The sequence below is a fragment of the Hoplias malabaricus genome, chromosome 2 (genome assembly GCF_029633855.1).
Source record: "Hoplias malabaricus isolate fHopMal1 chromosome 2, fHopMal1.hap1, whole genome shotgun sequence".
Taxonomy (NCBI): domain Eukaryota; kingdom Metazoa; phylum Chordata; class Actinopteri; order Characiformes; family Erythrinidae; genus Hoplias; species Hoplias malabaricus.
The window spans coordinates 34,940,042-34,963,378 of record NC_089801.1 but is presented as its reverse complement, the minus strand read 5'-3'; the positions used below and the strand labels follow the sequence as shown (position 1 = coordinate 34,963,378).

Below are 23,337 nucleotides of genomic sequence, written 5' to 3'. Positions count from 1 at the left end.
CTTGCAGAGTTATGACCATTTAACAGATTCTAAAAATGTTCCCCTAATGTTCAGCTTCTCCAAACATGGGTAACACTTTACAGCATTAAGTCATCAGAAAATTCTGAAGCATTAAGAAGAAACAAATGAAAATGGTCATGTTTCAATAACTGTTAGCTTAACAGATAGAGCTTGCACCAATGCATGAATATGAATCAATAAAGGCTTTCTTCAATGTATAAATATATCTGGAATGAACATTAATTATGTTGTTTTCACAAGATACCCTAAATACCCTCAAAATGTTATGAAGTATGAGTCAGAACTTTATTGACTCTTGTGGAGTGAAAACACAGACACAGAATTTTTTTGTACATTTTAGGCTCCCATATGAAGAGGCACACTTATGGTGGTTTATTATTGCTGTTACCTCACTGACTCCACTTTTGATTCAAGATTGTGAGCAATAAATAGTACCTTAAATCATCATTCAAGTCTCTATCATTCAAATGGGGCATGCTACATGGGTCAGTAATAAAGTGTGGATTGTTCATCACTTTACTTTAGAGGGCAAAAACATACATTCATCGTGAATAATCAGTATTTAATCAGTAAACTGTGAATAATAATACTTTATTCTTACATAGTGCTTTTCTAAAACCCAAAGACACTTACAGTCAAGTACATAGACAGATAGGTGGAGACACAGCACACAGACAGTACAGGTTCAGTAGGTGAACCACACATTCCACTTTAGCAGAACATAAATAGTGATTAGTAGACCAAGTTAAACAGAAGGAATACCATAGAAAAGAGAAAAAAAATGAGCCTTAAGATTAGATTTAAATATGGGAAAAGAGGGAGATTTTTTAAACAGAGATGGTAGGGAATTCCAGAGGCGTGGAGAAAGTCGGGAGAAAGCCTGATCACCAAAACCACAGAGTTTGCATGACGGAATTGCAAGAAGTCCAGCAGCTGAAGACCTGAGAGAGTGAAAAGGTACATTGGAAGGAAGGAGGTCAGACAGAAAGAAAAGTGCAAGATTTTATAAGACAGTAAAAGTATCTTGAAATGGATCCAATACCTAACAGGAAGCCAGTGAAGATGCCGAAGGGCAGGTGCAATGTGGTTGTGAATATTAGTGTCTGAAGCTTACGGACAGAGGAGTGGCTGATGGCAGCAAATAGGGAGCTACAGTTGTCAAGTCGACTCGAAATGAAAATCTGAATAAGGATTTCTGCAGCGGACTGAGATAGAGAACATCAGATTTTAGCGAATTTATGTAAGTGAAAGTATGTAGTTTTAACTACTGAGTTTATGGGGGCTTTGAAAAAGATAGTAGGATCGAGGAGGGCACCCAGATATCGGACCATAGCAGAGGGAGAAGTTAATACGTTATCATTGTGAAGAGACAAAGATGGAGTATGATTGAGCGTTGATCTAGAGCCAATGAGGGTTGTCTCAGTCTTATTATCCTTTAACTTGAGAAGCATCCAATTTTTATTCTCAAATAGACAGCTTTCCAAGTTAGTGATAAGTTGGTCATTGACAGAGCTTGTAGTGAGATAGATCTGGGTGTCATCCGCGTAACAGTTGATGACAGTGTTAAAGTAATGCAGTATATGTCTGAGAGGAAAAATTTAGATAGTGAAAAGAACATGTCCAAGGCATAATATAATAAAAACTTACAGACCAGTTAAATCTGAGCCATATAAACAGTCATTGTGGCTAGCCATGTACAAACATAATGTTCCATATTAAAAACGTGGAACTTCTGAATGTAAACAAACAGCAGTTCTTTTTGACCTGGCCTTTACAATTACAGCTTCAAAATCATCGTGATGCTCCACTGAGCTGTAAGCTCATTATTAATATCAGGGTTTCTATGACATTAAAGCACAAAAATGTGTTCAATTCAAGTGAGGCATCTTCAGATTCTCTATATTTTTTTAAGTCCTACTGTATGTTTTATTTGAAAATAATGAACATGTGCTTGAAAAGAGTTGTAAGAAAAGCTAGATTTAAATTATAATCTGTGACCAAAAGAAAAAGATGACATTAACAGTGAATGCTATTAAATTACAAATCAATTTTTAAGTCTGGTTGACTGTCAGACTTTCCAAACCAAAATAAGCAGTTAATAATAATTTATTTCTCAGTTGTTCTGTATGTAGTCCATCATGGCTCAACATTGCAAGGAACTGTCTGTTTTAAGTACAACAAAAAATAATTGTATAATTTATCGAAAACAGTATAATTACACTGATTAACTACTAAACATGAGCTAAAACACTCAGCTCAGCTACTATAACTGAAAACCAGAAGGTAAGCCATCCTTAAAAGATGGCACTGAGCAAAGCACAGTGATTTTTCCAGAGCCTTAAACAGAAAGCAGTATATTTTCTGGTGAGATGAAACCAATGTCATTTTTCCACAGTAGGTGATATAGTTTGGCTCGGCTCTACACAACTTTTGGACTTGGCACATGTTTGATTTTCCACTGGCAACCGAATTGTGTCTGGTGACGTAGCAGAACACTATCACTAACAAGAATCCATTGGCTCTGCAAACCATAGCATTATCTCAGATAAAGGTTGTTTACTCGTTATTTATTAACTGTTGTTGTTGTTTGGGACTAAACACAGCTCTGTACTCAGTTTAGACACATCTGTAAAGTTTTTTGAAGCGTCCAGCCCCTGCTGGAATTTTTGCAGCCACTGATTCAAGCAGTGTTTGAACCTCTTCAAATGACCATGGCATAATTTTATGAGTTGCCATTGTGAGTCGGGTTAAAGCAAATTTCTACTGTAACTTTGAGATTTTACAGTGTTTTTGCTGGATGTTTGCATTTTGTCATGATTGACGAATCCCTCTGGCCAGTCAGTACTCTGCAATGTTTATATGACACATTTAGTCCCTACCCGGCTTGCTGCAAACTATGGGCAAGCAGATACTAAAAAGGAACCAGATTCCAGGGACAAAATTTGCATAACAGGAAAGCAAACAAGCTGAGCCGAGCCACAGAGTTTGTACCATGCAGTAGAAAAGCACCATACAGTTATCTAAGCCTGTAATTTTTATATCAGATAGGGTTCCACATGTTTGGCATGAACCTGGTAAAGGCTCACGCAGTAACTACATAGTGCCCACTCCCAAAATGATGGGAGTAATGTGTAAATATACAACACGTACTTCTCAGCCAACAAACTGTCAGTCAGTTAAGTCTTAGCATATCTTGATTAAACTGGTAATATGGTCACTATATAGTCACTAATATATCGTGTGCATATAAAAAATTCTAGTGCGTAGAAATCTTCATATGTCCAGGTATTCTGCCTTCCTCTCTTCTTCTTTGCTCCTTTCAAATTATTAAAAAAATATAAATTTTCAAAGAGTCTTTAACTCAAACAGAGTTACACAATTTCAAGTGCATCATATCAATTTTCACATTTCCAACCAGCTCATATATGGTTCAGAATATCACATATTAAAACAAACAGAATTATCAATAGTGTAAGCCAACTTTAAAATACCTGTTGGGTCTTTTATTGCTAATTGAAGTATGTGAGACATCAGTGGCTTGGTGATATCTTGATCCGTCTTGAGAACAAGAGAAAGTAATTGTCAAATTCTCAGAAGCAGCTAATACCAAAAAACAACATTATTTAACATTGTCTCTTGTATTAATGTGATTAATTATTTGGAAATACTATGTACAAGAGCTATGTAAACAACACACTCTTAGACACGTGTCAATTTTGCTAGTGATCTAAATGTAAAAGTGTTTTTGCATTAGAGAATGTTCACAATATTTCCAAATATTTGTGGACACAAAATCATCCATGATTTCTTATGAACTGAGTGTTATTTTGCAGTTTGTTGTACCTTTACTGCAGAAACTCCTACTCTTCCAGGAAGGCTTTACACTAGATGTTTTAATGTTATATTGAGGATTTGAGGGCATTCACCCATGAGAACCTTAGTGTCAGGTATCAATTTTGGACAAATAGTTCTAGATCACAAACCCATTCTACGGAACACATAACATTACCTGTATGTTTTCAACAATATATTATACTGTGTACACCTATGTACACATGTCACCTTATGCCGGGATCACACTACAGGAATTTAGGCAAATTCTGATAGGATTTTGGAATGTCCGACAAATTTCCAGTGTCAGGAACTGAATATGAGTGTCCGGAACGAGGAACAGTTGTGCAGTGTGAAATAATTAAACAGCAATGTGGAATCTAGGAGGCCCCATGACACCCTGACGAAAAGTCTAGCATGTTAGAATTTTTGGGATCTTTTCTCCTAGTCATATCCTACAGCGTGTTCCTTTACAATGACCAATAGGAGTAAAGAGCGCTGTCTGGTGCTCATATGTGAACATTGAGAATAAAGAATGAGGGAGGCTGCTGCTGTAGCTGTCAGGTGAAACAATGCAACTGAGGAAATGCTCTTGACATGTTAACACATTACTTCAAGTTCTCTTTGCAGTATATATACAGTCCATACTGTCCTCTGAGGTCAGGTCAATCATTTTTTTTCCTTCTTTTTCTTTTCATAACACAAAACTGCCAGCATTATACACAGGACTTCAGTTGCCATGACTGACAGTTTCTTGGCCTGCCTTCCCAACAACATCTGAACTCACGCAATGAACATCTCACGTGAACAAAGAATTGTCCGTGTCAAACGTGTATTGTTGCCAGTCTCCTGACCAAGACATGGTACAAATTTATAGTGCTAGTCTGACATAGTGAACATTGTGAAAGACAAATATATTGTGTATTTTGATCCCGGCATTAGGGGCTCCATACACTTTTAGCTCTCCCTTGGCATCGTGCATGATCACAGTATGTTCATGTGCATCTGTAGTATAGTACTGAGTGTAGTATTCTACTGGTCAAGGTTTTCCTTGATGAAAATTCAAGCTAGATTTTCACAATTCAACACATTCTCACAATGTGTGCCCCTTAAACATGTGGTATTCACTCATTATAAGGAATGTTACATTGGGTTATTCCGTCTCAATGTTTAACTCATTCATTCATTCATTATCTGTAACCGCTTATCCAGTTCAGGGTCGCGGTGGGTCCAGAGCCTACCTGGAATCATTGGGCGCAAGGCAGGAATACACCCTGGAGGGGGCACCAGTCCTTCACAGGGCAACATCAATGTTTAACTGTCAAAGTTAATTAAGTTTACTAGTGTCAAGGATAGTATTCACATAGCAAATGAAGGCACTACTTTGCACATCCCAAAATTGCCAACAGTTTTCTTACCTTTGAATAGAATTTCCTGCACCTCTCCTAGGAAATTTTTAAAAAGATAGTCAACCACACATTTACAGCAACACTCTCACAGACATCAGCTAATAGAAACTTGAATTATGTAACTCATAAAAAAAAAGGTCATGTGATGCTCAAAAGACCATACTTTCTTAATGAGCAGAATCATTATCAGTGCAAGAAACTAAAAATTACAAACTTGAAAAAACAAAAGCATCCTGTTGGTTGATGATCTATATCATCTATGGATGTGATATCTGGGACAGGGCTTGTGGAGTTGGATGGTCGATCGGAGTTTGGTGATGTCTTATCCTGCCTCTTTTTCTTTTCTGATGAACAGAGAGAGAATGAGAATGACAAATTTAGAAATACAAAACAAGAGAGAGCGACAAAGACATACCTACATTTCCAAATGTTTGCGGACACCAGCTCATCCAACACTTCTTCTGAAATGAAGGGTTTTATTTGGCAGTTTTCTACCAGTGCTACCTTCTAATGTTCTGGGAAAGCTTTACACTGGATCTTGGAACATTGCTGTGAGGATTAGCTTGTATTCATCCATAAGAACACAGTGAGGTCAGGTACAAATATTGGATTAGTTCTGGATCACAGATATCACCCCAAGTATCAAATGGTATTATAACATTAATTTTATATTAATTATAGTTTAAATTGATGAGTTGTATTTAGAGGGAAGCACAGTGGTGCTGCAGGTAGTGTCGCAGTCACACAGCTCCAGGGACTTGGAGGTTGTGGGTTCGATTCCCGCTCGGTGTGACTGTCTGTGAGGAGTTGGTGTGTTCTCCCTGTGTCCGCATGGGTTTCCTCCAGGTGCTCCAGTTTCCTCCCACAGTCCAAAAACACACATTGCAGGTGGATTGGCGACTCGTGTGTGTGTGTGTGTTGCCCTGTGAAGGACTGGCGTCCCCTCCAGGGTGTATTCCCGCCTTGCGCCCAATGATTCCAGGTAGGCTCTGGACCCACCGTGACCCTGAATTGGATAAGCGGTTACTGTCGTCTAATCAACGTTTTCTTAAGGTTGAAAATGAAAGTTGAAAAGACGTCCAAACACAGACGTTGAAAAGACGACTAAAAAAAGTCACATTAAAGACGTCCTTTTAAAGCCGTTATTTCAACGTTGAAATCACGAACCTTATTGTCATTAAATAAACACTGAAGTAAAGTTGAAAAGACATCCAAACATAAACTTTGAAAAGACGAGTAACAGAGTCACATCACAAATACATTACAGATAATGAATGAATGAATGAATGAATGAGTTGTATTTAGAAACATTTAACAATGAAATTTGAAATGAAATGAAGAAAGAAGGAAATCACCTTTCTTCTTGTGAATTCTTGATTGTTGGGCCTTTCCACCATCCCCTGTGGCTTATTTAAAACATACACTTTGTAATTAAAAAATAATATTAAACGTGTAGAATTTGTATAGAACTAATTCACCTAGAACAACTGTGAGAGATGAGAATGTCACTTTATGAACTGTTTATTTAAACAATAAACTTGATTTTCTTCCTTACCTTTGCTTTTTGTCCGTTTCTGGATTAAGAAAAAGACACTTCAGTTATTAACATGACAATCATAACATATATTAAACTATTTACACACCTACACCCACTCATGAACAATTTAATCATGTGCTATGCAAAATTTTAAAAAGTCATACCACTATTTTAAGCCTATCTGTGACCTCCTTCAGTGCAGAATTGTTCTGAGGGCAGCTTAAGAAGCCTCGATCCTCACTGAATAGACAGTCCACTGTGAGGGTGTCCTTTCTGGTTACACATATTCTGCTTTCTGGTACCATGACATCTGGATTAAGGGTTTGATGGAGCACCACTAGAACAGCAGGTTTAACCGCTGCAGAAAAACAGATTGGAGAATTAGTGAATTTAGTGTATGAATTTAGTATTTATCTGTGGGGTGTGGTCGATATTGGCCCACTCCACTCCATTTGTTTCTGGTGATGCTGATGACTACAAGGAGGCCACGTACTACTTACGCAGAGTCACCAAGGAACACTGAACAGACTGAAGCTGTATTGCTACCACAACATGGCTGGCTAACACACAGCAAGGACTACAAAAAAACATCACACACTACCATTTCATGAGCTTGGTGAAATAAACTGCAATTCCACACTGCCAGATTAGCTGAATCATTACACTGCCAGCTTTAATGTTCTCAAAACCAATTCAAAAAAAAAAGTGTGGTGGAAATGAGGAGCACATTATTCACAGCCTCTGTGGTAGAGCACAGCATGTCCCTGAGGATATTAAATCCACACAAAGGGGCTCCCCCAGACAAAGATCGTGGGCTATGCGCTCAGGGCTTGGTCACTGGAGCTGGCTAATATATTTATGAACATTTTCAACATGTCCATTGAACATGCCACAGCACCCACCTGTTTCAAAACAACCACCATTGTCCCTCTCCCAAAATACTGACGCAGGGCTGTTTAAACACTCTTGACTTTTTACAGAATGTATCTGTATGGAGTTAGTTACCTGAAACATCATTAAGTTGTTGCACTGCACCATTAATATCAGTTCCAGCTCGGGAAACAATTGGACAGAAAACCAGAATCACATCACATTCCTCAACTGTGGTCACCGGCTTTAGTTCAGGCCTGGCTTTATGGAGCAGGTTTATGACTTTCTTGTGGACATCTAGAGTGTTTCCTGACACAATAGTCAAGTATTTTGTTGAACCTGTAAGAAAAAATGTAGAATTTTCTAAAGTGTGCAAGGAAATGTCTGAAATATTCACATATCAGAGAATATAAAAATGAAAATGGAAAGGAAATACCAAAAACTACATGTTTAGGAGAAAAATGGAAAATGGCAGAAATGAGACAGTGCCTATGTGTGTGTATTTATATGTAAGTTCAGATGTACTTTAGGTGAATGTAGACATGTGCTGGAGTATAAACCAATACACAGTTGCACATGTAAATGACTAATCAACGTTTTCTTAAGGTTGAAAATGAAAGTTGAAAAGACGTCCAAACACAGACGTTGAAAAGACGACTAAAAAAAGTCACATTAAAGACGTCCTTTTAAAACCGTTATTTCAACGTTGAAATCACATACCTAAATGTCGTTCAATCAGCGTTTTTTTAAGGTTGAAAATGAAAGTTGAAAAGACGACTAAACAAAGTCACATTAAAGACGTCTTTTTAAAGCCGTTATATCAACATTGAAATCACGAACCTAATTGTCATTAAATAAACACTGAAGTAAAGTTGAAAAGACATCCAAACATAAACTTTGAAAAGACGAGTAACAGAGTCACATTACAAATACATTACAGATAATGAATGAATGAATGAATGAATGAGTTGTATTTAGAAACATTTAACAATGAAATTTGAAATGAAATGAAGAAAGAAGGAAATCACCTTTCTTCTTGTAAATTCTTGATTGTTGGGCCTTTCCACCATCCCCTGTGGCTTATTTAAAACATACACTTTGTAATTAAAAAATAATATTAAACGTGTAGAATTTGTATAGAATTAATTCACCTAGAACAACTGTGAGAGATGAGAATGTCACTTTATGAACTGTTTATTTAAACAATAAACTTGATTTTCTTCCTTACCTTTGCTTTTTGTCCGTTTCTGGATTAAGAAAAAGACACTTCAGTTATTAACATGACAATCATAACATATATTAAACTATTTACACACCTACACCCACTCATGAACAATTTAATCATGTGCTATGCAAAATTTTAAAAAGTCATACCACTATTTTAAGCCTATTTGTGACCTCCTTCAGTGCAGAATTGTTCTGAGGGCAGCTTAAGAAGCCTCGATCCTCACTGAATAGACAGTCCACTGTGAGGGTGTCCTTTCTGGTTACACATTTTCTGCTTTCTGGTACCATGACATCTGGATTAAGGGTTTGATGGAGCACCACTAGAACAGCAGGTTTAACCGCTGCAGAAAAACAGATTGGAGAATTAGTGAATTTAGTGTATGAATTTAGTATTTATCTGTGGGGTGTGGTCGATATTGGCCCACTCCACTCCATTTGTTTCTGGTGATGCTGATGACTACAAGGAGGCCACGTACTACTTACGCAGAGTCACCAAGGAACACTGAACAGACTGAAGCTGTATTGCTACCACAACATGGCTGGCTAACACACAGCAAGGACTACAAAAAAACATCACACACTACCATTTCATGAGCTTGGTGAAATAAACTGCAATTCCACACTGCCAGATTAGCTGAATCATTACACTGCCAGCTTTAATGTTCTCAAAACCAATTTAAAAAAAAAAGCGTGGTGGAAATGAGGAGCACATTATTCACAGCCTCTGTGGTAGAGCACAGCATGTCCCTGAGGATATTAAATCCACACAAAGGGGCTCCCTCAGACAAAGATCGTGGGCTATGCGCTCAGGGCTTGGTCACTGGAGCTGGCTAATATATTTATGAACATTTTCAACATGTCCATTGAACATGCCACAGCACCCACCTGTTTCAAAACAACCACCATTGTCCCTCTCCCAAAATACTGACGCAGGGCTGTTTAAACACTCTTGACTTTTTACAGAATGTATCTGTATGGAGTTAGTTACCTGAAACATCATTAAGTTGTTGCACTGCATCATTAATATCAGTTCCAGCTCGGGAAACAATTGGACAGAAAACCAGAATCACATCACATTTCTCAACTGTGGTCACCGGCTTTAGTCCAGGCCTGGCTTTATGGAGCAGGTTTATGACTTTCTTGTGGACATCTAGAGTGTTTCCTGACACAATGGTCAAGTATTTTGTTGAACCTGTAAGAAAAAATGTAGATTTTCTAAAGTGTGCAAGGAAATGTCTGAAATATTCACATATCAGAGAATATAAAAATGAAAATGGAAAGGAAATACCAAAAACTACATGTTTAGGAGAAAAATGGAAAATGGCAGAAATGAGACAGTGCCTATGTGTGTGTATTTATATGTAAGTTCAGATGTACTTTAGGTGAATGTAGACATGTGCTGGAGTATAAACCAATACACAGTTGCACATGTAAATGACTAGTTACTTTCATAATTACAGATTATGTTCTTGCTACTCACAGACAAACTGAAGCATATTTGACACTGTGCTCATATGTGATATAAATGAGTAGATCTATGAAGGTGTCATTTGGAAGAATGTACTGTATATCTCTCAGGCAGTAGCAATTAGACGCATGGACAAACGATTGCGAAAGGACATTCGTGAAATTCCACAGGATTAAGCTACAAGAAATCTGCACTTTTCTTTTTCATTCATTCATTCATTCATTCATTGTCTGTAACCGCTTATCCAATTCAGGGTCGCGGTGAGTCCAGAGCCTACCTGGAATCATTGGGCGCAAGGCGGGAATACACCCTGGAGGGGCGCCAGTCCTTCACAGGGCAACACAGACACACATACACACATTCATTCACACACTCACACCTACGGACACTTTTGAGTCGCCAATCCACCTGCAACGTGTCTTTTGCACGTTTCTTATTTTTGATAATGATTTTAAAAAACTGTCAGTTTAAAAAACTATGAATAAATTTGTAGTGATAGATACTTCCATTAGGTAAATTTTGAGCTTGTTTGCTAACACTACAGATGCCTACCAGTGTATGTTTTAAAAGTTATAAGTAATTGTGGATAATAGCCCTTACAATATATGACGTTAAGGGTACAATTGTAATAATTACTCATGATTATATTCAAGCCAAAGTTGATATAAAATCACGTGACTCACGTGGCATAACGGCTTCCTGAGGAAAGAATGCGACAACTGTTATTAAACCCTTTATTTTATTTCTTCTCAAACATTTACAAGGAAAACGCCAAATAAAATAAGCAGAAACTCACCCGTGTTAGTCTTTCAGAGAGTAGAGGCCGATTCTGTTATAGTTTTGCTGGTATAGCTTTGTTTGTTTGGAGGGAACCCTCAGTAAATCCGAAGATTAAACAGTGAAACTTACTTTCACTTTCGTTTGTGTGAAGTTGACACAATTGCTTCGTCACACCTGGGCGGCTTCGAGTGGAGGCGACTGTCTCACTCTCAGTGCATTCCAGGGGCGTAGAGTTGTGAAGTGACAGGTCCCCACCAATATCCAGCGATTATTGAATTGTCTCCACTAATAATTTGCACCCCTCGAAATAAATAAATAAAATAAAATAAATATAAATCTATCAACATCTCATTAACCTAGAGGTACAGAAAAGTTAAAATCACGTTGTCTTTTCTGTATTTCAAAGAAACGTGTAAGTCACTTAAAGTCAAGTTCGCTCATAAAATGAGTCCATCAAAATAACATTAAAGGCAATGCTAGGCTTTGGCGCACAGCATACAGCCAATATTCTGTATGTTCTGTAACTGTACAACTAACTGCCAACTGTTCTTGTAAATGATCCTTAAAATCCTATTTCTGTTTACGTTCCTAATTCATCTCAGTTCTTATTTTTGGATATTCATTTAAAAATTAAAGACTCTTATTTTGGTGAGTGCTCCTTCACCACTCACACTGCTGCTCCAATCACTCATATTGCTGCTCGCGAAAAGGAAAAGTTAGTAGTGGACAGAAAGCTGCTGGAGGGCTCTCAAAAAACTGCAAAATATCACCTAGCTGAATGCGAACAAGGCGAAATAGTTTTATTTATGGTTTATTCAGAGTACAAGATGCTTCATGTGATAAAATCGTTTTCTTTTTTTCTCTCCGTTTGAAGTATTTAAGGGCATTTATGTGGAGCTGGATTTATGGGTTTCTCACTTAGGAGAATGTAAACTGTGAGAGTGAACTGGGTTGTTTTATACTGAAACATGCTGTTATTATGTATTGTTTCTGTACAGACTCTAATTGTGTACTTTTTTTATTTTTAATTATTTATTTATTTTATTTGAGCTCTTAAGGTGAATTCTGAAATTAAAGGAAATACATCTATGAATCATCAGTTATCAAGTTTTGACCATTATTCGGCTGGGGGTCGCTATAGTAAGAGCTTGACCCTCATCAATCCTGATGACTGATTGCATAAAAGGCTGGGATTAACGACGAAAGGTTTCAACGGCGCCACTTCATCTCGCGTTGTTGACTTCAATCCTCACACGGATTAACGTCAAGGTCTTCAACGGTATCTTTGCGCCCTCTACAGGCAGCAGTATACTGGAACAAAGTGAGTATTACCTGCAAATTGAGAACAGATCAGTAAAGACTGACAAGAAGAAAATATCTTCTCAAGTCAGTAACTATATGCACAGAACTATTTTTTTCATACTGATAAACAGACACATCTTTATGAGTCTTTTTATGGACACTTAATTGTGCAGTTTAACCTGGTCTACTTCTATCACCGAGACAGTGTTAATTGCTTACAGTCCTTTATACTGATTTGATTTCATTGCTTTATGCACTACTGTGCTTTCATTTTGCTAAACTGCCACAAATCAACTGTAAAATGACAGAGCTAATTACGTCTTGTATGAACTCTGAGCAGATTGAGAAGCAAACCGCCAGTCTCCAACAGGACTCTCAAAGTCATGTCCGTATCTTTGAAAATGAATCTAAAACTGCAGAAAATCAACAACTAGAAAGTCAGTTTCAAGAGTCTCAAAATGAATCCAGTTTACCTCTCCGCTCAGAACGCACACAAAAACCCATAGAGAAAATGCTCTCTTTTCAAAAAGAGGAAGCTCATAAAAGGGAAAGGAAATTTATTTCCATGTACACCCAGTGGAAAATTCTGGCCTGAGATGCACACCAGCAGCTCATATTCAGACATTTCAGAGAGCCAGTTGAATGATATAGTTGACAATCTAGCGAAGACAAGAAATGATGTTGCATGCATTTATGATGAAATTAGGTACCGCATGGCGCCCCCATCTGATATACGACGACAAGTTGATGCATGTGTGTCAGTAACAGCGGATATTACCAAAATCATATATGTAAGGATAACAGGTGTGGATGGAGAGTTTGGTGCTGATAGGTAAAGAAATCATCATCACACACTGCTTGATTGTGACCATGCTTGTTCCATTTATGGATCTACTGTCTCACGAGTGAGCCTCAAGTCTAGAACTCATTCTAGTCATGACTCCAGTCATCACTCTATGAATTCATGCTTGACAGCTAAGTGTGCAAATGCTGCAGCAGATGTGGCTGCTAAGGAAGCTATGTATGAAGTATTACTGGAAGAAAATAAACAAAAGGAAAAGATCCAAAATTTGGAAGAACAACATAAAAGAGCACTTGAAGCTTAAAAACAGGAATTAGAACAGTTACAGGCAGAGAAGGATCTAAAGGCAGCTTAGGCTAGACTAGGGGTCTACAGTTAATAAGTGGTATGGAAAACTAGTAACTCATTCATTGCATGTGAGTCAAAGAAAGACAGAGACATGAATCAACCCTCCTTCCAACAGTAATCCAATTTCATAGCTACCTAAGCACAGAAAGATATGTCATCGCTTGCTCACGCCTTTCAAGACAGCATAGCCCTCAATAGGCTTCCAGTGCCAGAACCTTTCATCTTCAGTGGTGATCCAACTGAGTTTGTTGAGTGGAAAAACTCTGTTATGTCACTCATTGATTGAAAGAGCATTTCCTTTGTTGACAAGCTGTACTGTCAAAAAAGTATGTAGGTGGTCCAGCTCATAAAACCCTTGATGAAATCTTTTACAGGAGTGATACTGAAGCTTATCAAGATGCTTGGAACAAATTGAATCAACGATACGGCCATCCAGTCATCATACAAAGAGCATTTAGAGAATGGCTTGCAAACTGGCCAAAAATTCAACACACGGATTCTGTAGGACTGCGAGAGTTTTCTCACTTTCTGAATGCCTGTTTGGATGCCATGCCTCATGTTAAAGGTCTCCAAATATTAAATGATTGTGAAGAAAATCAATAGCAACCTCTCCTTGGAATAGACAAGTTACGCAAACACTGAATCAGAGTCAAGAGTTTCCTACCTTTCGGGAATTTGCTACCTTTGTGTCTATGGAAGCAGAGGTTGCCTGTAATCCAATAACCTCTTTATATGCTCTTCGTTCTTCAGAACCTACTCCAGAGAAACAAATCCTCAGGGAGGTCAAGAGAAATAAGGCCAGTGTTTTCAGCATTCAAATAAACACAGACAGTCAGAGGATAGCTAAGTATCCTGTTAAACAGCTATGCATGCTCTGTCAAGACAACAAACATCAGCTTCACAACTGCTCTGTATTCATAGTCAAGTCTCTAGAAGAACGTCAGAAATTTGTCTAGGAGAAGAAACAAACTGTTATGGGTGTTTAAAGCCTGGGCATAGTGCAAGGGACTGTCACCATTGTCTCCTATGCAGCACCTGCAAAGGAAGGCACCCCAAAGGAAGGCCTATGTGAAGACTGAGAAAACCTGCAAGCTAATGTTAGTGAAACAATGACTGTTGTTGCTCTCAATGTGGTTGGAGAAGAACTTCCCCCAGTTACTCCAGCAGATGCTGTTTGCATTTTGGTGTCTGACTTTAAGGACATCGATGATACAAGCAGAATAGTGTCTCAGGAAGATATTCTTTTCCTGAACAAACTAAAGGAGGGCATAAGGAAAAACACTCAAGACCATTATGAGATGCCCTTGCCCTTTAAGAGATGAGACACACAAGAAACATTATATCATGTCTATGAAAAAGGTCATCGAGAGAGGAGGTGCAGAATAAGTAAAGGATGATGGAACAGAAGGTGAGAAATGGTACATTTCACATCATGGGATCTACCGCCCAAAGAAACCAGACAAACTGCGTGTGGTTTTTGATTGTTCAGCACGGTATGAAGGTACAAGCCTCAATGATCATATTCTTTCTTGACCAGATTTAATTAACAACTTGATTGGCATCCTCATACTATTCCACCAGCACCCTATTGCACTGATGTGTGATATTGAAAAAATGTTTCATGTACATCAATCTGACAGAAACTATCTGCGATTCCTGTGGTGGGAGAATGGAGAGCTCAGTGCACAGTCCAGTGAGTTCCACATGATGGTCCATCACTTTGGTACCATGTCATCTCCTGGGTGTGCAAACTATGGCATGAAGCATTTAGCCAGGGAGAATAATGAATTGTACCCTCTAGGTGCAAGCTTTGTGATGAAGGACTTTTACGTTGATGACGGGATCACTAGCATGGACAGTACAGAAAATGCTATTAAGGCTGCGAGACAGGCACAAGAACTCTGTGCTCTGGGTGGCTTACAGCTACACAAGTTTGTATCAAATAGCGAGGCTGTTCTGGAAAGCATACCATCATCAGAAAGAGCAAAGAATGTGAAGGAGCTGGATCTGGCATTCGGTGACCTGTCTTTGGAAAGAGCCTTAGGTATTCAATGGCACACAGTCTGATTGTTTCAAGTTTAAGATCAAGCTCAAAAACCAGCCAGCCACTCGACGTGGTACACTGTCAACAGCTGCCTCCTTGTATGATCCTTTAGGGTTTGTTGCACCTTTGGTGCTCAATGGAAAACAGATTCTACAAGAGATGTGCAGACATGGCACAGGGTGGTATGATCCCCTGAAAGATGAGCTTCAGCCAAGGTGGGAACGCTGGAAAAGTGATCTGAACAACTTTAAGAAAATTGACATACCTCGTAGCTATGCATCTGCTAGCTTTGGAAAAAATTGTCAGGGCAGAGTTACATATTTTTTCTGATGCAAGCAGCAGTGGCTATAGTCAGTGCTCATACCTAAGACTCAGTAATGAAAACAGAGAGGTTCACTGTGCCTTTGTATGTGAAAGTCAAGAGTAGCTCCCACAGAGCTTACAACAATTCCTAGTTTAGAGGTGACAGCTGCAGTCTGTAAAGGTGAGTGATGTGCTCAAAGAGGAGCTTGGATACTCAGATGTGAAGGAATTTTTCTGGAATGGAAGGAGAAAGACATACTCCTTCCAAAGGATGTAATCCCAGAGCTACCCATCGGGGATCCAGAAAGCAAGGTAACTCATACCCTGAATACTGAAGCTTCAGAGCAACTCAGCCTTATAGATCGCTTATCTAACTTCTCTTCTTTGTCAAGAGCTACACAAGCGGTTGCACGCATTCTTAGAAGAATTAACAAGGACAAATCTCACAGCCTAACTACTGTGTCTGAACGTAAGGATGCACAGCGTGTCATAATCAAGGCTCTGCAGAGACAGATATATCAAGATGAGCTGAGGAGAATAAGCAAAGGATCTTCAGCACTCCTCGTTTCCTAGTTCATTTAAGCACCCTGCGATTATTCCCAAAACTCACCCCATCACAACTATGATCATTTCTCACTACCATGACAAAGTCCAACTTCAAGGCAAAGGCCTTACAATGAATGAGATGATCAAATGGCTTTTGGATCCCCAGAATCAATAGGGCAGTAGCATCCTTTGCTTACAAGTGCATTACCTGTAGGAAGCATAGAAGACCACCTGAGGAACAAAAAATGGCTGATCTTCCACCAGAATGGCTGGACCCATCAGCACCGTTTATTTATTGTAATGGAATGGAGTGCTTTGGTCCCTTTCTTACGAAACAAGGTGGGAGCATTCATAAAAGGTATGCTCTTCTCTTCACATGCTTCTGCTCTCGTACAAGAGTACAAGATGCTTCATGTGATAAAATTATTTTCTCTCTGTTTGAAATATTTAAGGGCATTTGTGTGGAGCTGGATTTATGGGTTTCTCATTTAGGAGAATGTAAACTATGAGAGTGAACTGAGTTGTTTTATACTGAAACATGTTATTATGTATTGTTTCTGTACAGGCTGTAATTGTGAACTCTCTTTGTTTATTTTAGCTCTTACGGTGAATTCTGAAGTTAAAGGAAATAAATAAATCCTACTGAAATAAACTCCTACTGTCTTGTCTTAGCACGGATCAAAGAAAAAAACAGTGGGTGGGGGTTCATAGATTCAAATGTCAAGAGCCTATCGTAGCCCTTGGTGCATTCCATGTGTTTAAGAAGATGACGGATGAAGTGATGCTGTCACCTATCAGGTAATATCTCAGTGTGGTAACTTTCCACACCTCTAGGTTCATTTGCCTCCACTCTATACCATCCATCCATCCATTATCTGTAACCGCTTATCCAATTTAGGGTCGCGGTGGGTCCAGAGCCTACCTGGAATCATCGGGCGCAAGGCGGGAATACACCCTGGAGGGGGCGCCAGTCCTTCACAGGGCAGCACAGACACACACACATTCACTCACACACTCCCACCTACGGACACTTTCGAGTCGCCAATCCACCTGCAATGTGTGTTTTTGGACTGTGAGAGGAAACCGGAGCACCCGGAGGAAACCCACGCGGACACTCTATACCTGTAATATCAAATCACTCCTAATAACCTGATTTAAACTGTTTATGATTCTGACCATTAAATTATGCTTAAACTTTGAAAAACGACTGGACGTATGCTTTAAACTCAACAGGCCAGATGGCCAAGCCTGGGAACGTGAGAAAACACACTTATTTTGCTTGTTGCAAAATTAAAATTGAAATCACATTTTTACTATCGTCATATGTGCAGTTGCCCGAAATGACCACCAGATGGCAGCATCGGCTTAATTTTAGAGCTGTATTAACCACATATGGAACAGAAAAAAAAACTGCAGTTATTATTTGTTTGAGGTTATATATTGTTTTTCTTTTGTTTTATTTTTATAAAAATATGCAAATGTATTCATATATCTGTATATTATTTTCCATCCTCATCACAACATATATACCTAAATATTTAAACACACACATAACGTGTAGTAAATACCTGTGTGTGTGTCTAGACACGCACATGTATATTTGTTCTTAAAGGGCAATTCCATCTTCTTTTTTTTTTTTTCTTTTTTTTTTAATTGCCAAGGAACCAGCACATCCAGCTTTACGGCTGTTACTCACGCTTGTGATGTCACAATATAGGGGTGACATTGTGGTTGGTCTGATTAATCTACAGGTAGGTTATGAGCTCTGTGTGATAAAGGGGCGGGGTACTTGATAACTGTGTGATGTGTATGTTAACACTTATATTGATGTTATTATTATTATTATTGTCATTTGTAAAAGAGCAGTAAACCTGCAGTAAATCTTTGGGGGCTACTTTGCTTTTGAACACCCTGAATGTACCTGGGTAAATCAGTAAAATATCATAAGACATGGCCTGAGGCATCAAACAGCATGTTCACAAACATTGTACGTAATAACTCTCTGTGCGGTTACTTTTAAAGGCATTCTTCACACGTCTAGTTCCATTCGCCACTTTGCGACTTTGAATATTTCATACTGAATCACTCCTGATGATCTTGTTTACAACTCTGACCATTAAATGTTGATTATATTTGAAAAGCTAGTGGAGGTATCCTTTAAATACTCAATAGAGAAGAAGGTCAAGCATGGCAACGTGAGAAAAACCACACAAGACACACATCCAGTTTTTCCTTTCTTTTTTGACCATTTTTTCCATAAAACAAAGTGACATTTTCTACATCACAGGCAAAAATCATGAAGGAATTTCTGATCCAAACAGAAATTTCTACCATAGCCATTCCATACAAGCCCGTGCCCACCCGAATCCCCACCATTCCCCCCTTATACACAGAAATACAAGCCCCAAACCCTATTAATACACTCCTTACATTTCATCATACATCATTGTCACTGAATTCTTCATATTACCATATAGGATAAATCTCCATAAACATTACCCTGATTGTACATATCAAACCCTTTTCTCCATCCAATGGCAGGTGCTTTCAGAAAGTCTACGCTTTCCTTCTTCCCCTGTATTTTTTTTTCCTTTGTTTTCTGGAGTATACATGAGCCTTGGTCATATTTCTATATCACACGCTTTTGCTCCATAGACCGAAGGCCAAGTACACATGATTTTCTACACATAATCAAACTAAGAAAACTTCACACTCTTTTCCTGGAATTCCAATCAGTTTTCGAATGAAAGATACGTGGAACCCTTTGTATCATTCCAGAATAAAGACTGGACTGTAAGTCCAGGTGATCTAGAATGCTGTTTCAGGTGCATTGCCAACTTGTCCAGCTGTTCCAGAATGACGACTCAGACAGAGTTCACAAAATTCCAGCAGTTCCATATTAAAGAAGTAAGCAGAATTCCCAGCATTCCAGAATGAACTCTTAGTTTGAATTCCAGCTGATCCAGAATGCAGGATTCAGGTTCATTCCCAACTGGTCAAAGAAGAAGGATCCTGTACACTCTTTAAAAAAAAAAAAAGTTTTGAAATGCATGTTTGGCTCTAGATAAAGTCTGATTGGTTAAGAACCTTTACAAAATAAGGAGGTTCTCACTCAGAAATGTCATGTACAAAACAATAGTCCCTATAGAACCATCAATGAAAAGATTTTATAAGGAACCTTAAATGGTTCTTATATGGCAAGACTCCAAAGAACCCTCAGTTAAAAAGTTTAGGGAAAGGAAAACTGATTATTCTATGGCATCACTTAAGAACCCTTCGAGTACTTGAGTCCAGCCCAGATAGCAAAATGATTATGGCCCAGGTCTGCCCAATACTCCCCCTTTTTATGGATTGATGTCACTAAGGCAGACCACTACCTCTTGCTACAAGAGCCACATCAACTTTTTGGGTTGATTGTGGCTTGTGTCCAGTTTGCTACGGTCAGCACAGCCATGTCTTGACCAAAAGTGGACCAGATCTGTTTTGTGACATGTGGGCAAACAAGCATTTTTTAATATGCAGCCCACTTTTGCTTCACCTGCAGTTGTCCAGCACCATCTCTCTCGGAAGTGGCCAACATCCGCATGCTATCTGGGAATTGCTCTTGTTCCACAGGAATTCCAGTGTCCCGTTTATAATCAAAATCTAGAACTACAGAAACAGACAAAACAAAGACTCGACGGAATTCCACCTGATCCAAACATCATGACTCAGCGGGAATTCCAACAGTTCCAACTAAAGACATAGTAGGAATTCCAAATGTTCTAGAAAAAGGACTCTAACAGAATTCCGACTGTTCTAAAATGCGAAGCGTCTTTTTGTACAGCTGCCGTGTATTTTGTGAGCGCTAATACAGACAATAAGGCAATAAAAGAGAGATTAAAGTAATCGGACAGTGACCACACACACACATACATATGTTGTCAGAAGAGCTAATAGCAACACAAATTCTGAACCAGAGAGATAGACCCAGTCATTCACACTTCACACACACACAAATACACACCCACACTCGTCTAGGTTTGAGATGCTCTATTTGTTTTGATGGCCAGGCTCTCTGTGGGGTCATAGGGGCTTAACTTTAGCTTGGGGAGGCAAGAGGTAAACAGAGCCAAAATCTTTAAAGGTCTTTAAGACTACCCCATTTAAAGCAGGGCCACCTGGATCTCTATTTAATCCAGAAGGAAGATGGATGCGATTATCAGAGAAGTTACACCACATGCCAAATATTTCTAACCACCATAATCCATGACCAAAGGCCATGTTAGAGAGGAATTCCCAAATTCCAAATTTGTTCCAAATTCAAGTGGTTCAGTGTGAAATTTGCTGTTCTGTAGAAACTGTCTGAGTCAGAGTTTTTGGAAATGTTTTTGATAGGAAGCAGACATCTGCAGAGCTGAAGCTTTTAAAAGAGCCTCACTGGAAGATTTTACACGAAACTGTTACAGATTCACGGCCTGATGCCTGAGGCTGTGTTGTCTGGTAGATTTGTTAAATAAAGCAGTTTGATATATAAAACATGCATTTCTCATAAACACTGCATTTTAAACTCAAACACATTCACAGGAAATTCACTGTCCATTGAGTATCATAAATAAAATGGCCATATATTCATTTTAGACCTTTTGACTCCTGGTTCCTATCACCACCTGGGCAGCGTTTTTCTACAGTGAATCATTTCACATTAAACCACTCTGAATTACTGTTTACATCTTAGCCTCGGAATTATCCAGAAGTCTTAAAAACTCTGAACACCCCTTTAAGTGTTTATAGGTGCTATTATTCTTTATGGTCTCTTCGTGTTTACGACATGAGAGCTTGACCACAGAATGATAAAAAAAAAACATGTTTTGAAAAACGGTACTGGCTTTTTGAATCCAGTTCGTTGCTAAGATGCGCAAAGTAGTGTGTGATCAGTGAGTGAATATATGACGTTTTTGGCACTGAGATTCTTTGCAACATATAACATGGTTCAACTGAAGTACAGCATCTTTTAGAAAAGTGTAAAAGGCAGCCGAAATCCACTCCGCCAGAAAAGCGGATAAAAAAGCGAAAATCTAAGAAAATATTCTTTAGCAGAAAGGTAACGACCATGCTACAAAATGTCGGTAAAGTGAAAAGCGTGGAGCTAGTGGAGAGGCACCGCTGACACAACTTTGTAAAAATGACCCTGTTTTGATGTGAACTTAATGTTTTAAAACGCTCCTACCGAGGCCCTCAAGCTTAGCATAAAAAAGCATATATAGCATAAAACACAAAACACCACTGTAGTCACACCCTTGTTGAGTAAGTCAGGCCTGAGCTGGACTTCTCTGTGACAGAAATGGATTTGCAAAGAACACTGTTACCACGCCCTGTTTTGCCATAAGGTAATTATTCCTCTGTAAGTCACAACATCGTCCAAATTATGAGAGCAATCAGGAATCAACATTGCAGAAATGAATTTGGCTATAGGCTAACACTCCTGCTCTCTGCATTGACACTGAATTAGGCTGCATTTAGACTTCCTATTGTTATTTAACCGTGTTGAAATGTAGCAGTGTGTAGGAGTGTTCACAGGTACGTAACTGTCTCCCTATATCAAAAAAATGTAAACGTGAAAAAACATATCAAGATTGGGTCAATCAATTTGTTCACCACGCTGCTCAATGTGACTACAGTAATTCCTAAAAAAATCCCATTCATTTCTGTGATAGAGGAGTTTAGCTTAGACATTCATTCCTAACATGGGCATGATGCCGGATACAGAATGAAGACACAATTTCAGTGGTCAGAGAAAAAGGAGAGGAAAAAGGAACATGCATATTAAACGAGGCTCAGAGAGTATAAACAAAGTGATGTGTGTGTGTGTGTGTGTGTGAGTGTGTGTGTGAGCATATACAGAGGGTTGTGAAGTCCAGGACATCAAGCACAGACCATTAAGCTATCAGTCACTGGGACTGAAAGAGATTTAACTTTAATCCCTCACTGTTTTGCATCTGTGGCCCAGCTGGGCGTGTGTGTGTGTGTGTGTGTGTGCCTGTATGCACGCATGTATTTGGGGGTGGATGTATAAAACCATTGAAAAGCTAGTGAATTTTTGCATGTGTAATAATGTAAATCATATTATACTGACTTTACATGTAGGGGAGAGCAGGGCAACAAGGAAAATATTTGTGCAATTTTAAATATTTAATATTTAAATATATTGCTGCATTTTGATACAAATTTTGTATCTCCAAATTTACAATTATAAGGAGAAGAATGAATATACACAAATTTCTGTGTAAAAGGATACATTTTTTATATTATTGGCCAGTCAGTCATGATTGTTTTTCCATTGATAGTGTATGTGAATACTCCAATTGTCCACAAGATTAACGCTGGGGGATGAAGTGAATAACATTGATTACCCAGTTACACTGGCACCTGTTGAATGGTGTCATATATGTGGCAGCAAGTAAACAACTGACTTTAAACAGTAAACTATTGGAAGCAGGAGAAATGAACACAAAGGCTACATTGTGAAGGTCATAATATTTGGGCCATAAAAATTCCAATGGGGCAGGTTTCATGTGGTACTTCCAGTGTGTGGTGGTTAGTACCTGCTATGACTTTTGCACATGACACATATTGCCTCCCTCTCACCAAAACATGATAAATTCAGCAAATGTTGGAGAAACGCGTTCTCCTTACTTTTTCAATTTTTACATACAACTGTACCCAAAAAACTGATAGTACTTCAGTGCAGGACTGTAGCCCAGCTGAGTGCGTATATGTATATGTATGTATGTATGTATGTGTGTGTGTGTGTGTGTGTGTGTGTGTAATTGACAGACGTGTTAAGTTTGAACTGCAGTGGATAAGAAG

General features: G+C 38.7%; 1 protein-coding gene across 4 annotated transcripts; it reads right to left on the bottom strand.

Annotated features, from left to right (window-relative positions):
• Positions 1-613: 613 nt before the first annotated feature.
• LOC136682304 (uncharacterized) lies at positions 614-11,268 on the bottom strand. 4 transcript variants are annotated; one of them, XM_066658823.1, is made up of 14 exons: positions 11,160-11,268; positions 11,047-11,062; positions 9,884-10,087; positions 9,043-9,236; positions 8,897-8,915; positions 8,697-8,747; positions 7,804-8,007; positions 6,963-7,156; positions 6,817-6,835; positions 6,617-6,667; positions 5,476-5,605; positions 5,271-5,297; positions 3,513-3,579; positions 614-3,337 (listed from the first exon to the last, which is right to left on the bottom strand). In XM_066658823.1, exons 2-13 carry the CDS (start codon positions 11,051-11,053, stop codon positions 3,552-3,554), a joined length of 1,128 nt encoding a protein of 375 aa, XP_066514920.1. In that variant the 5' UTR covers positions 11,054-11,062; positions 11,160-11,268; the 3' UTR covers positions 614-3,337; positions 3,513-3,551. The 4 variants fall into 4 exon arrangements, with proteins under 4 accessions (XP_066514920.1, XP_066514921.1, XP_066514922.1 ...); XM_066658824.1 differs by having other exon boundaries at positions 614-962; XM_066658825.1 differs by having other exon boundaries at positions 6,617-6,661.
• Positions 11,269-23,337: the final 12,069 nt, after the last annotated feature.

Bases quoted from the DNA above. Each gene is read 5' to 3' on its own strand.
- LOC136682304 (XM_066658823.1), bottom strand. The intron at 8,008-8,696 runs GTGATTTCCTTC...TTTTTCTTACAG, and splicing joins AAGAATTTACAAGAAGAAAG to GTTCAACAAAATACTTGACT. The intron at 5,298-5,475 runs GTTTGTAATTTT...AAAATTTCCTAG, and splicing joins GGATGCTTTTGTTTTTTCAA to GAGAGGTGCAGGAAATTCTA.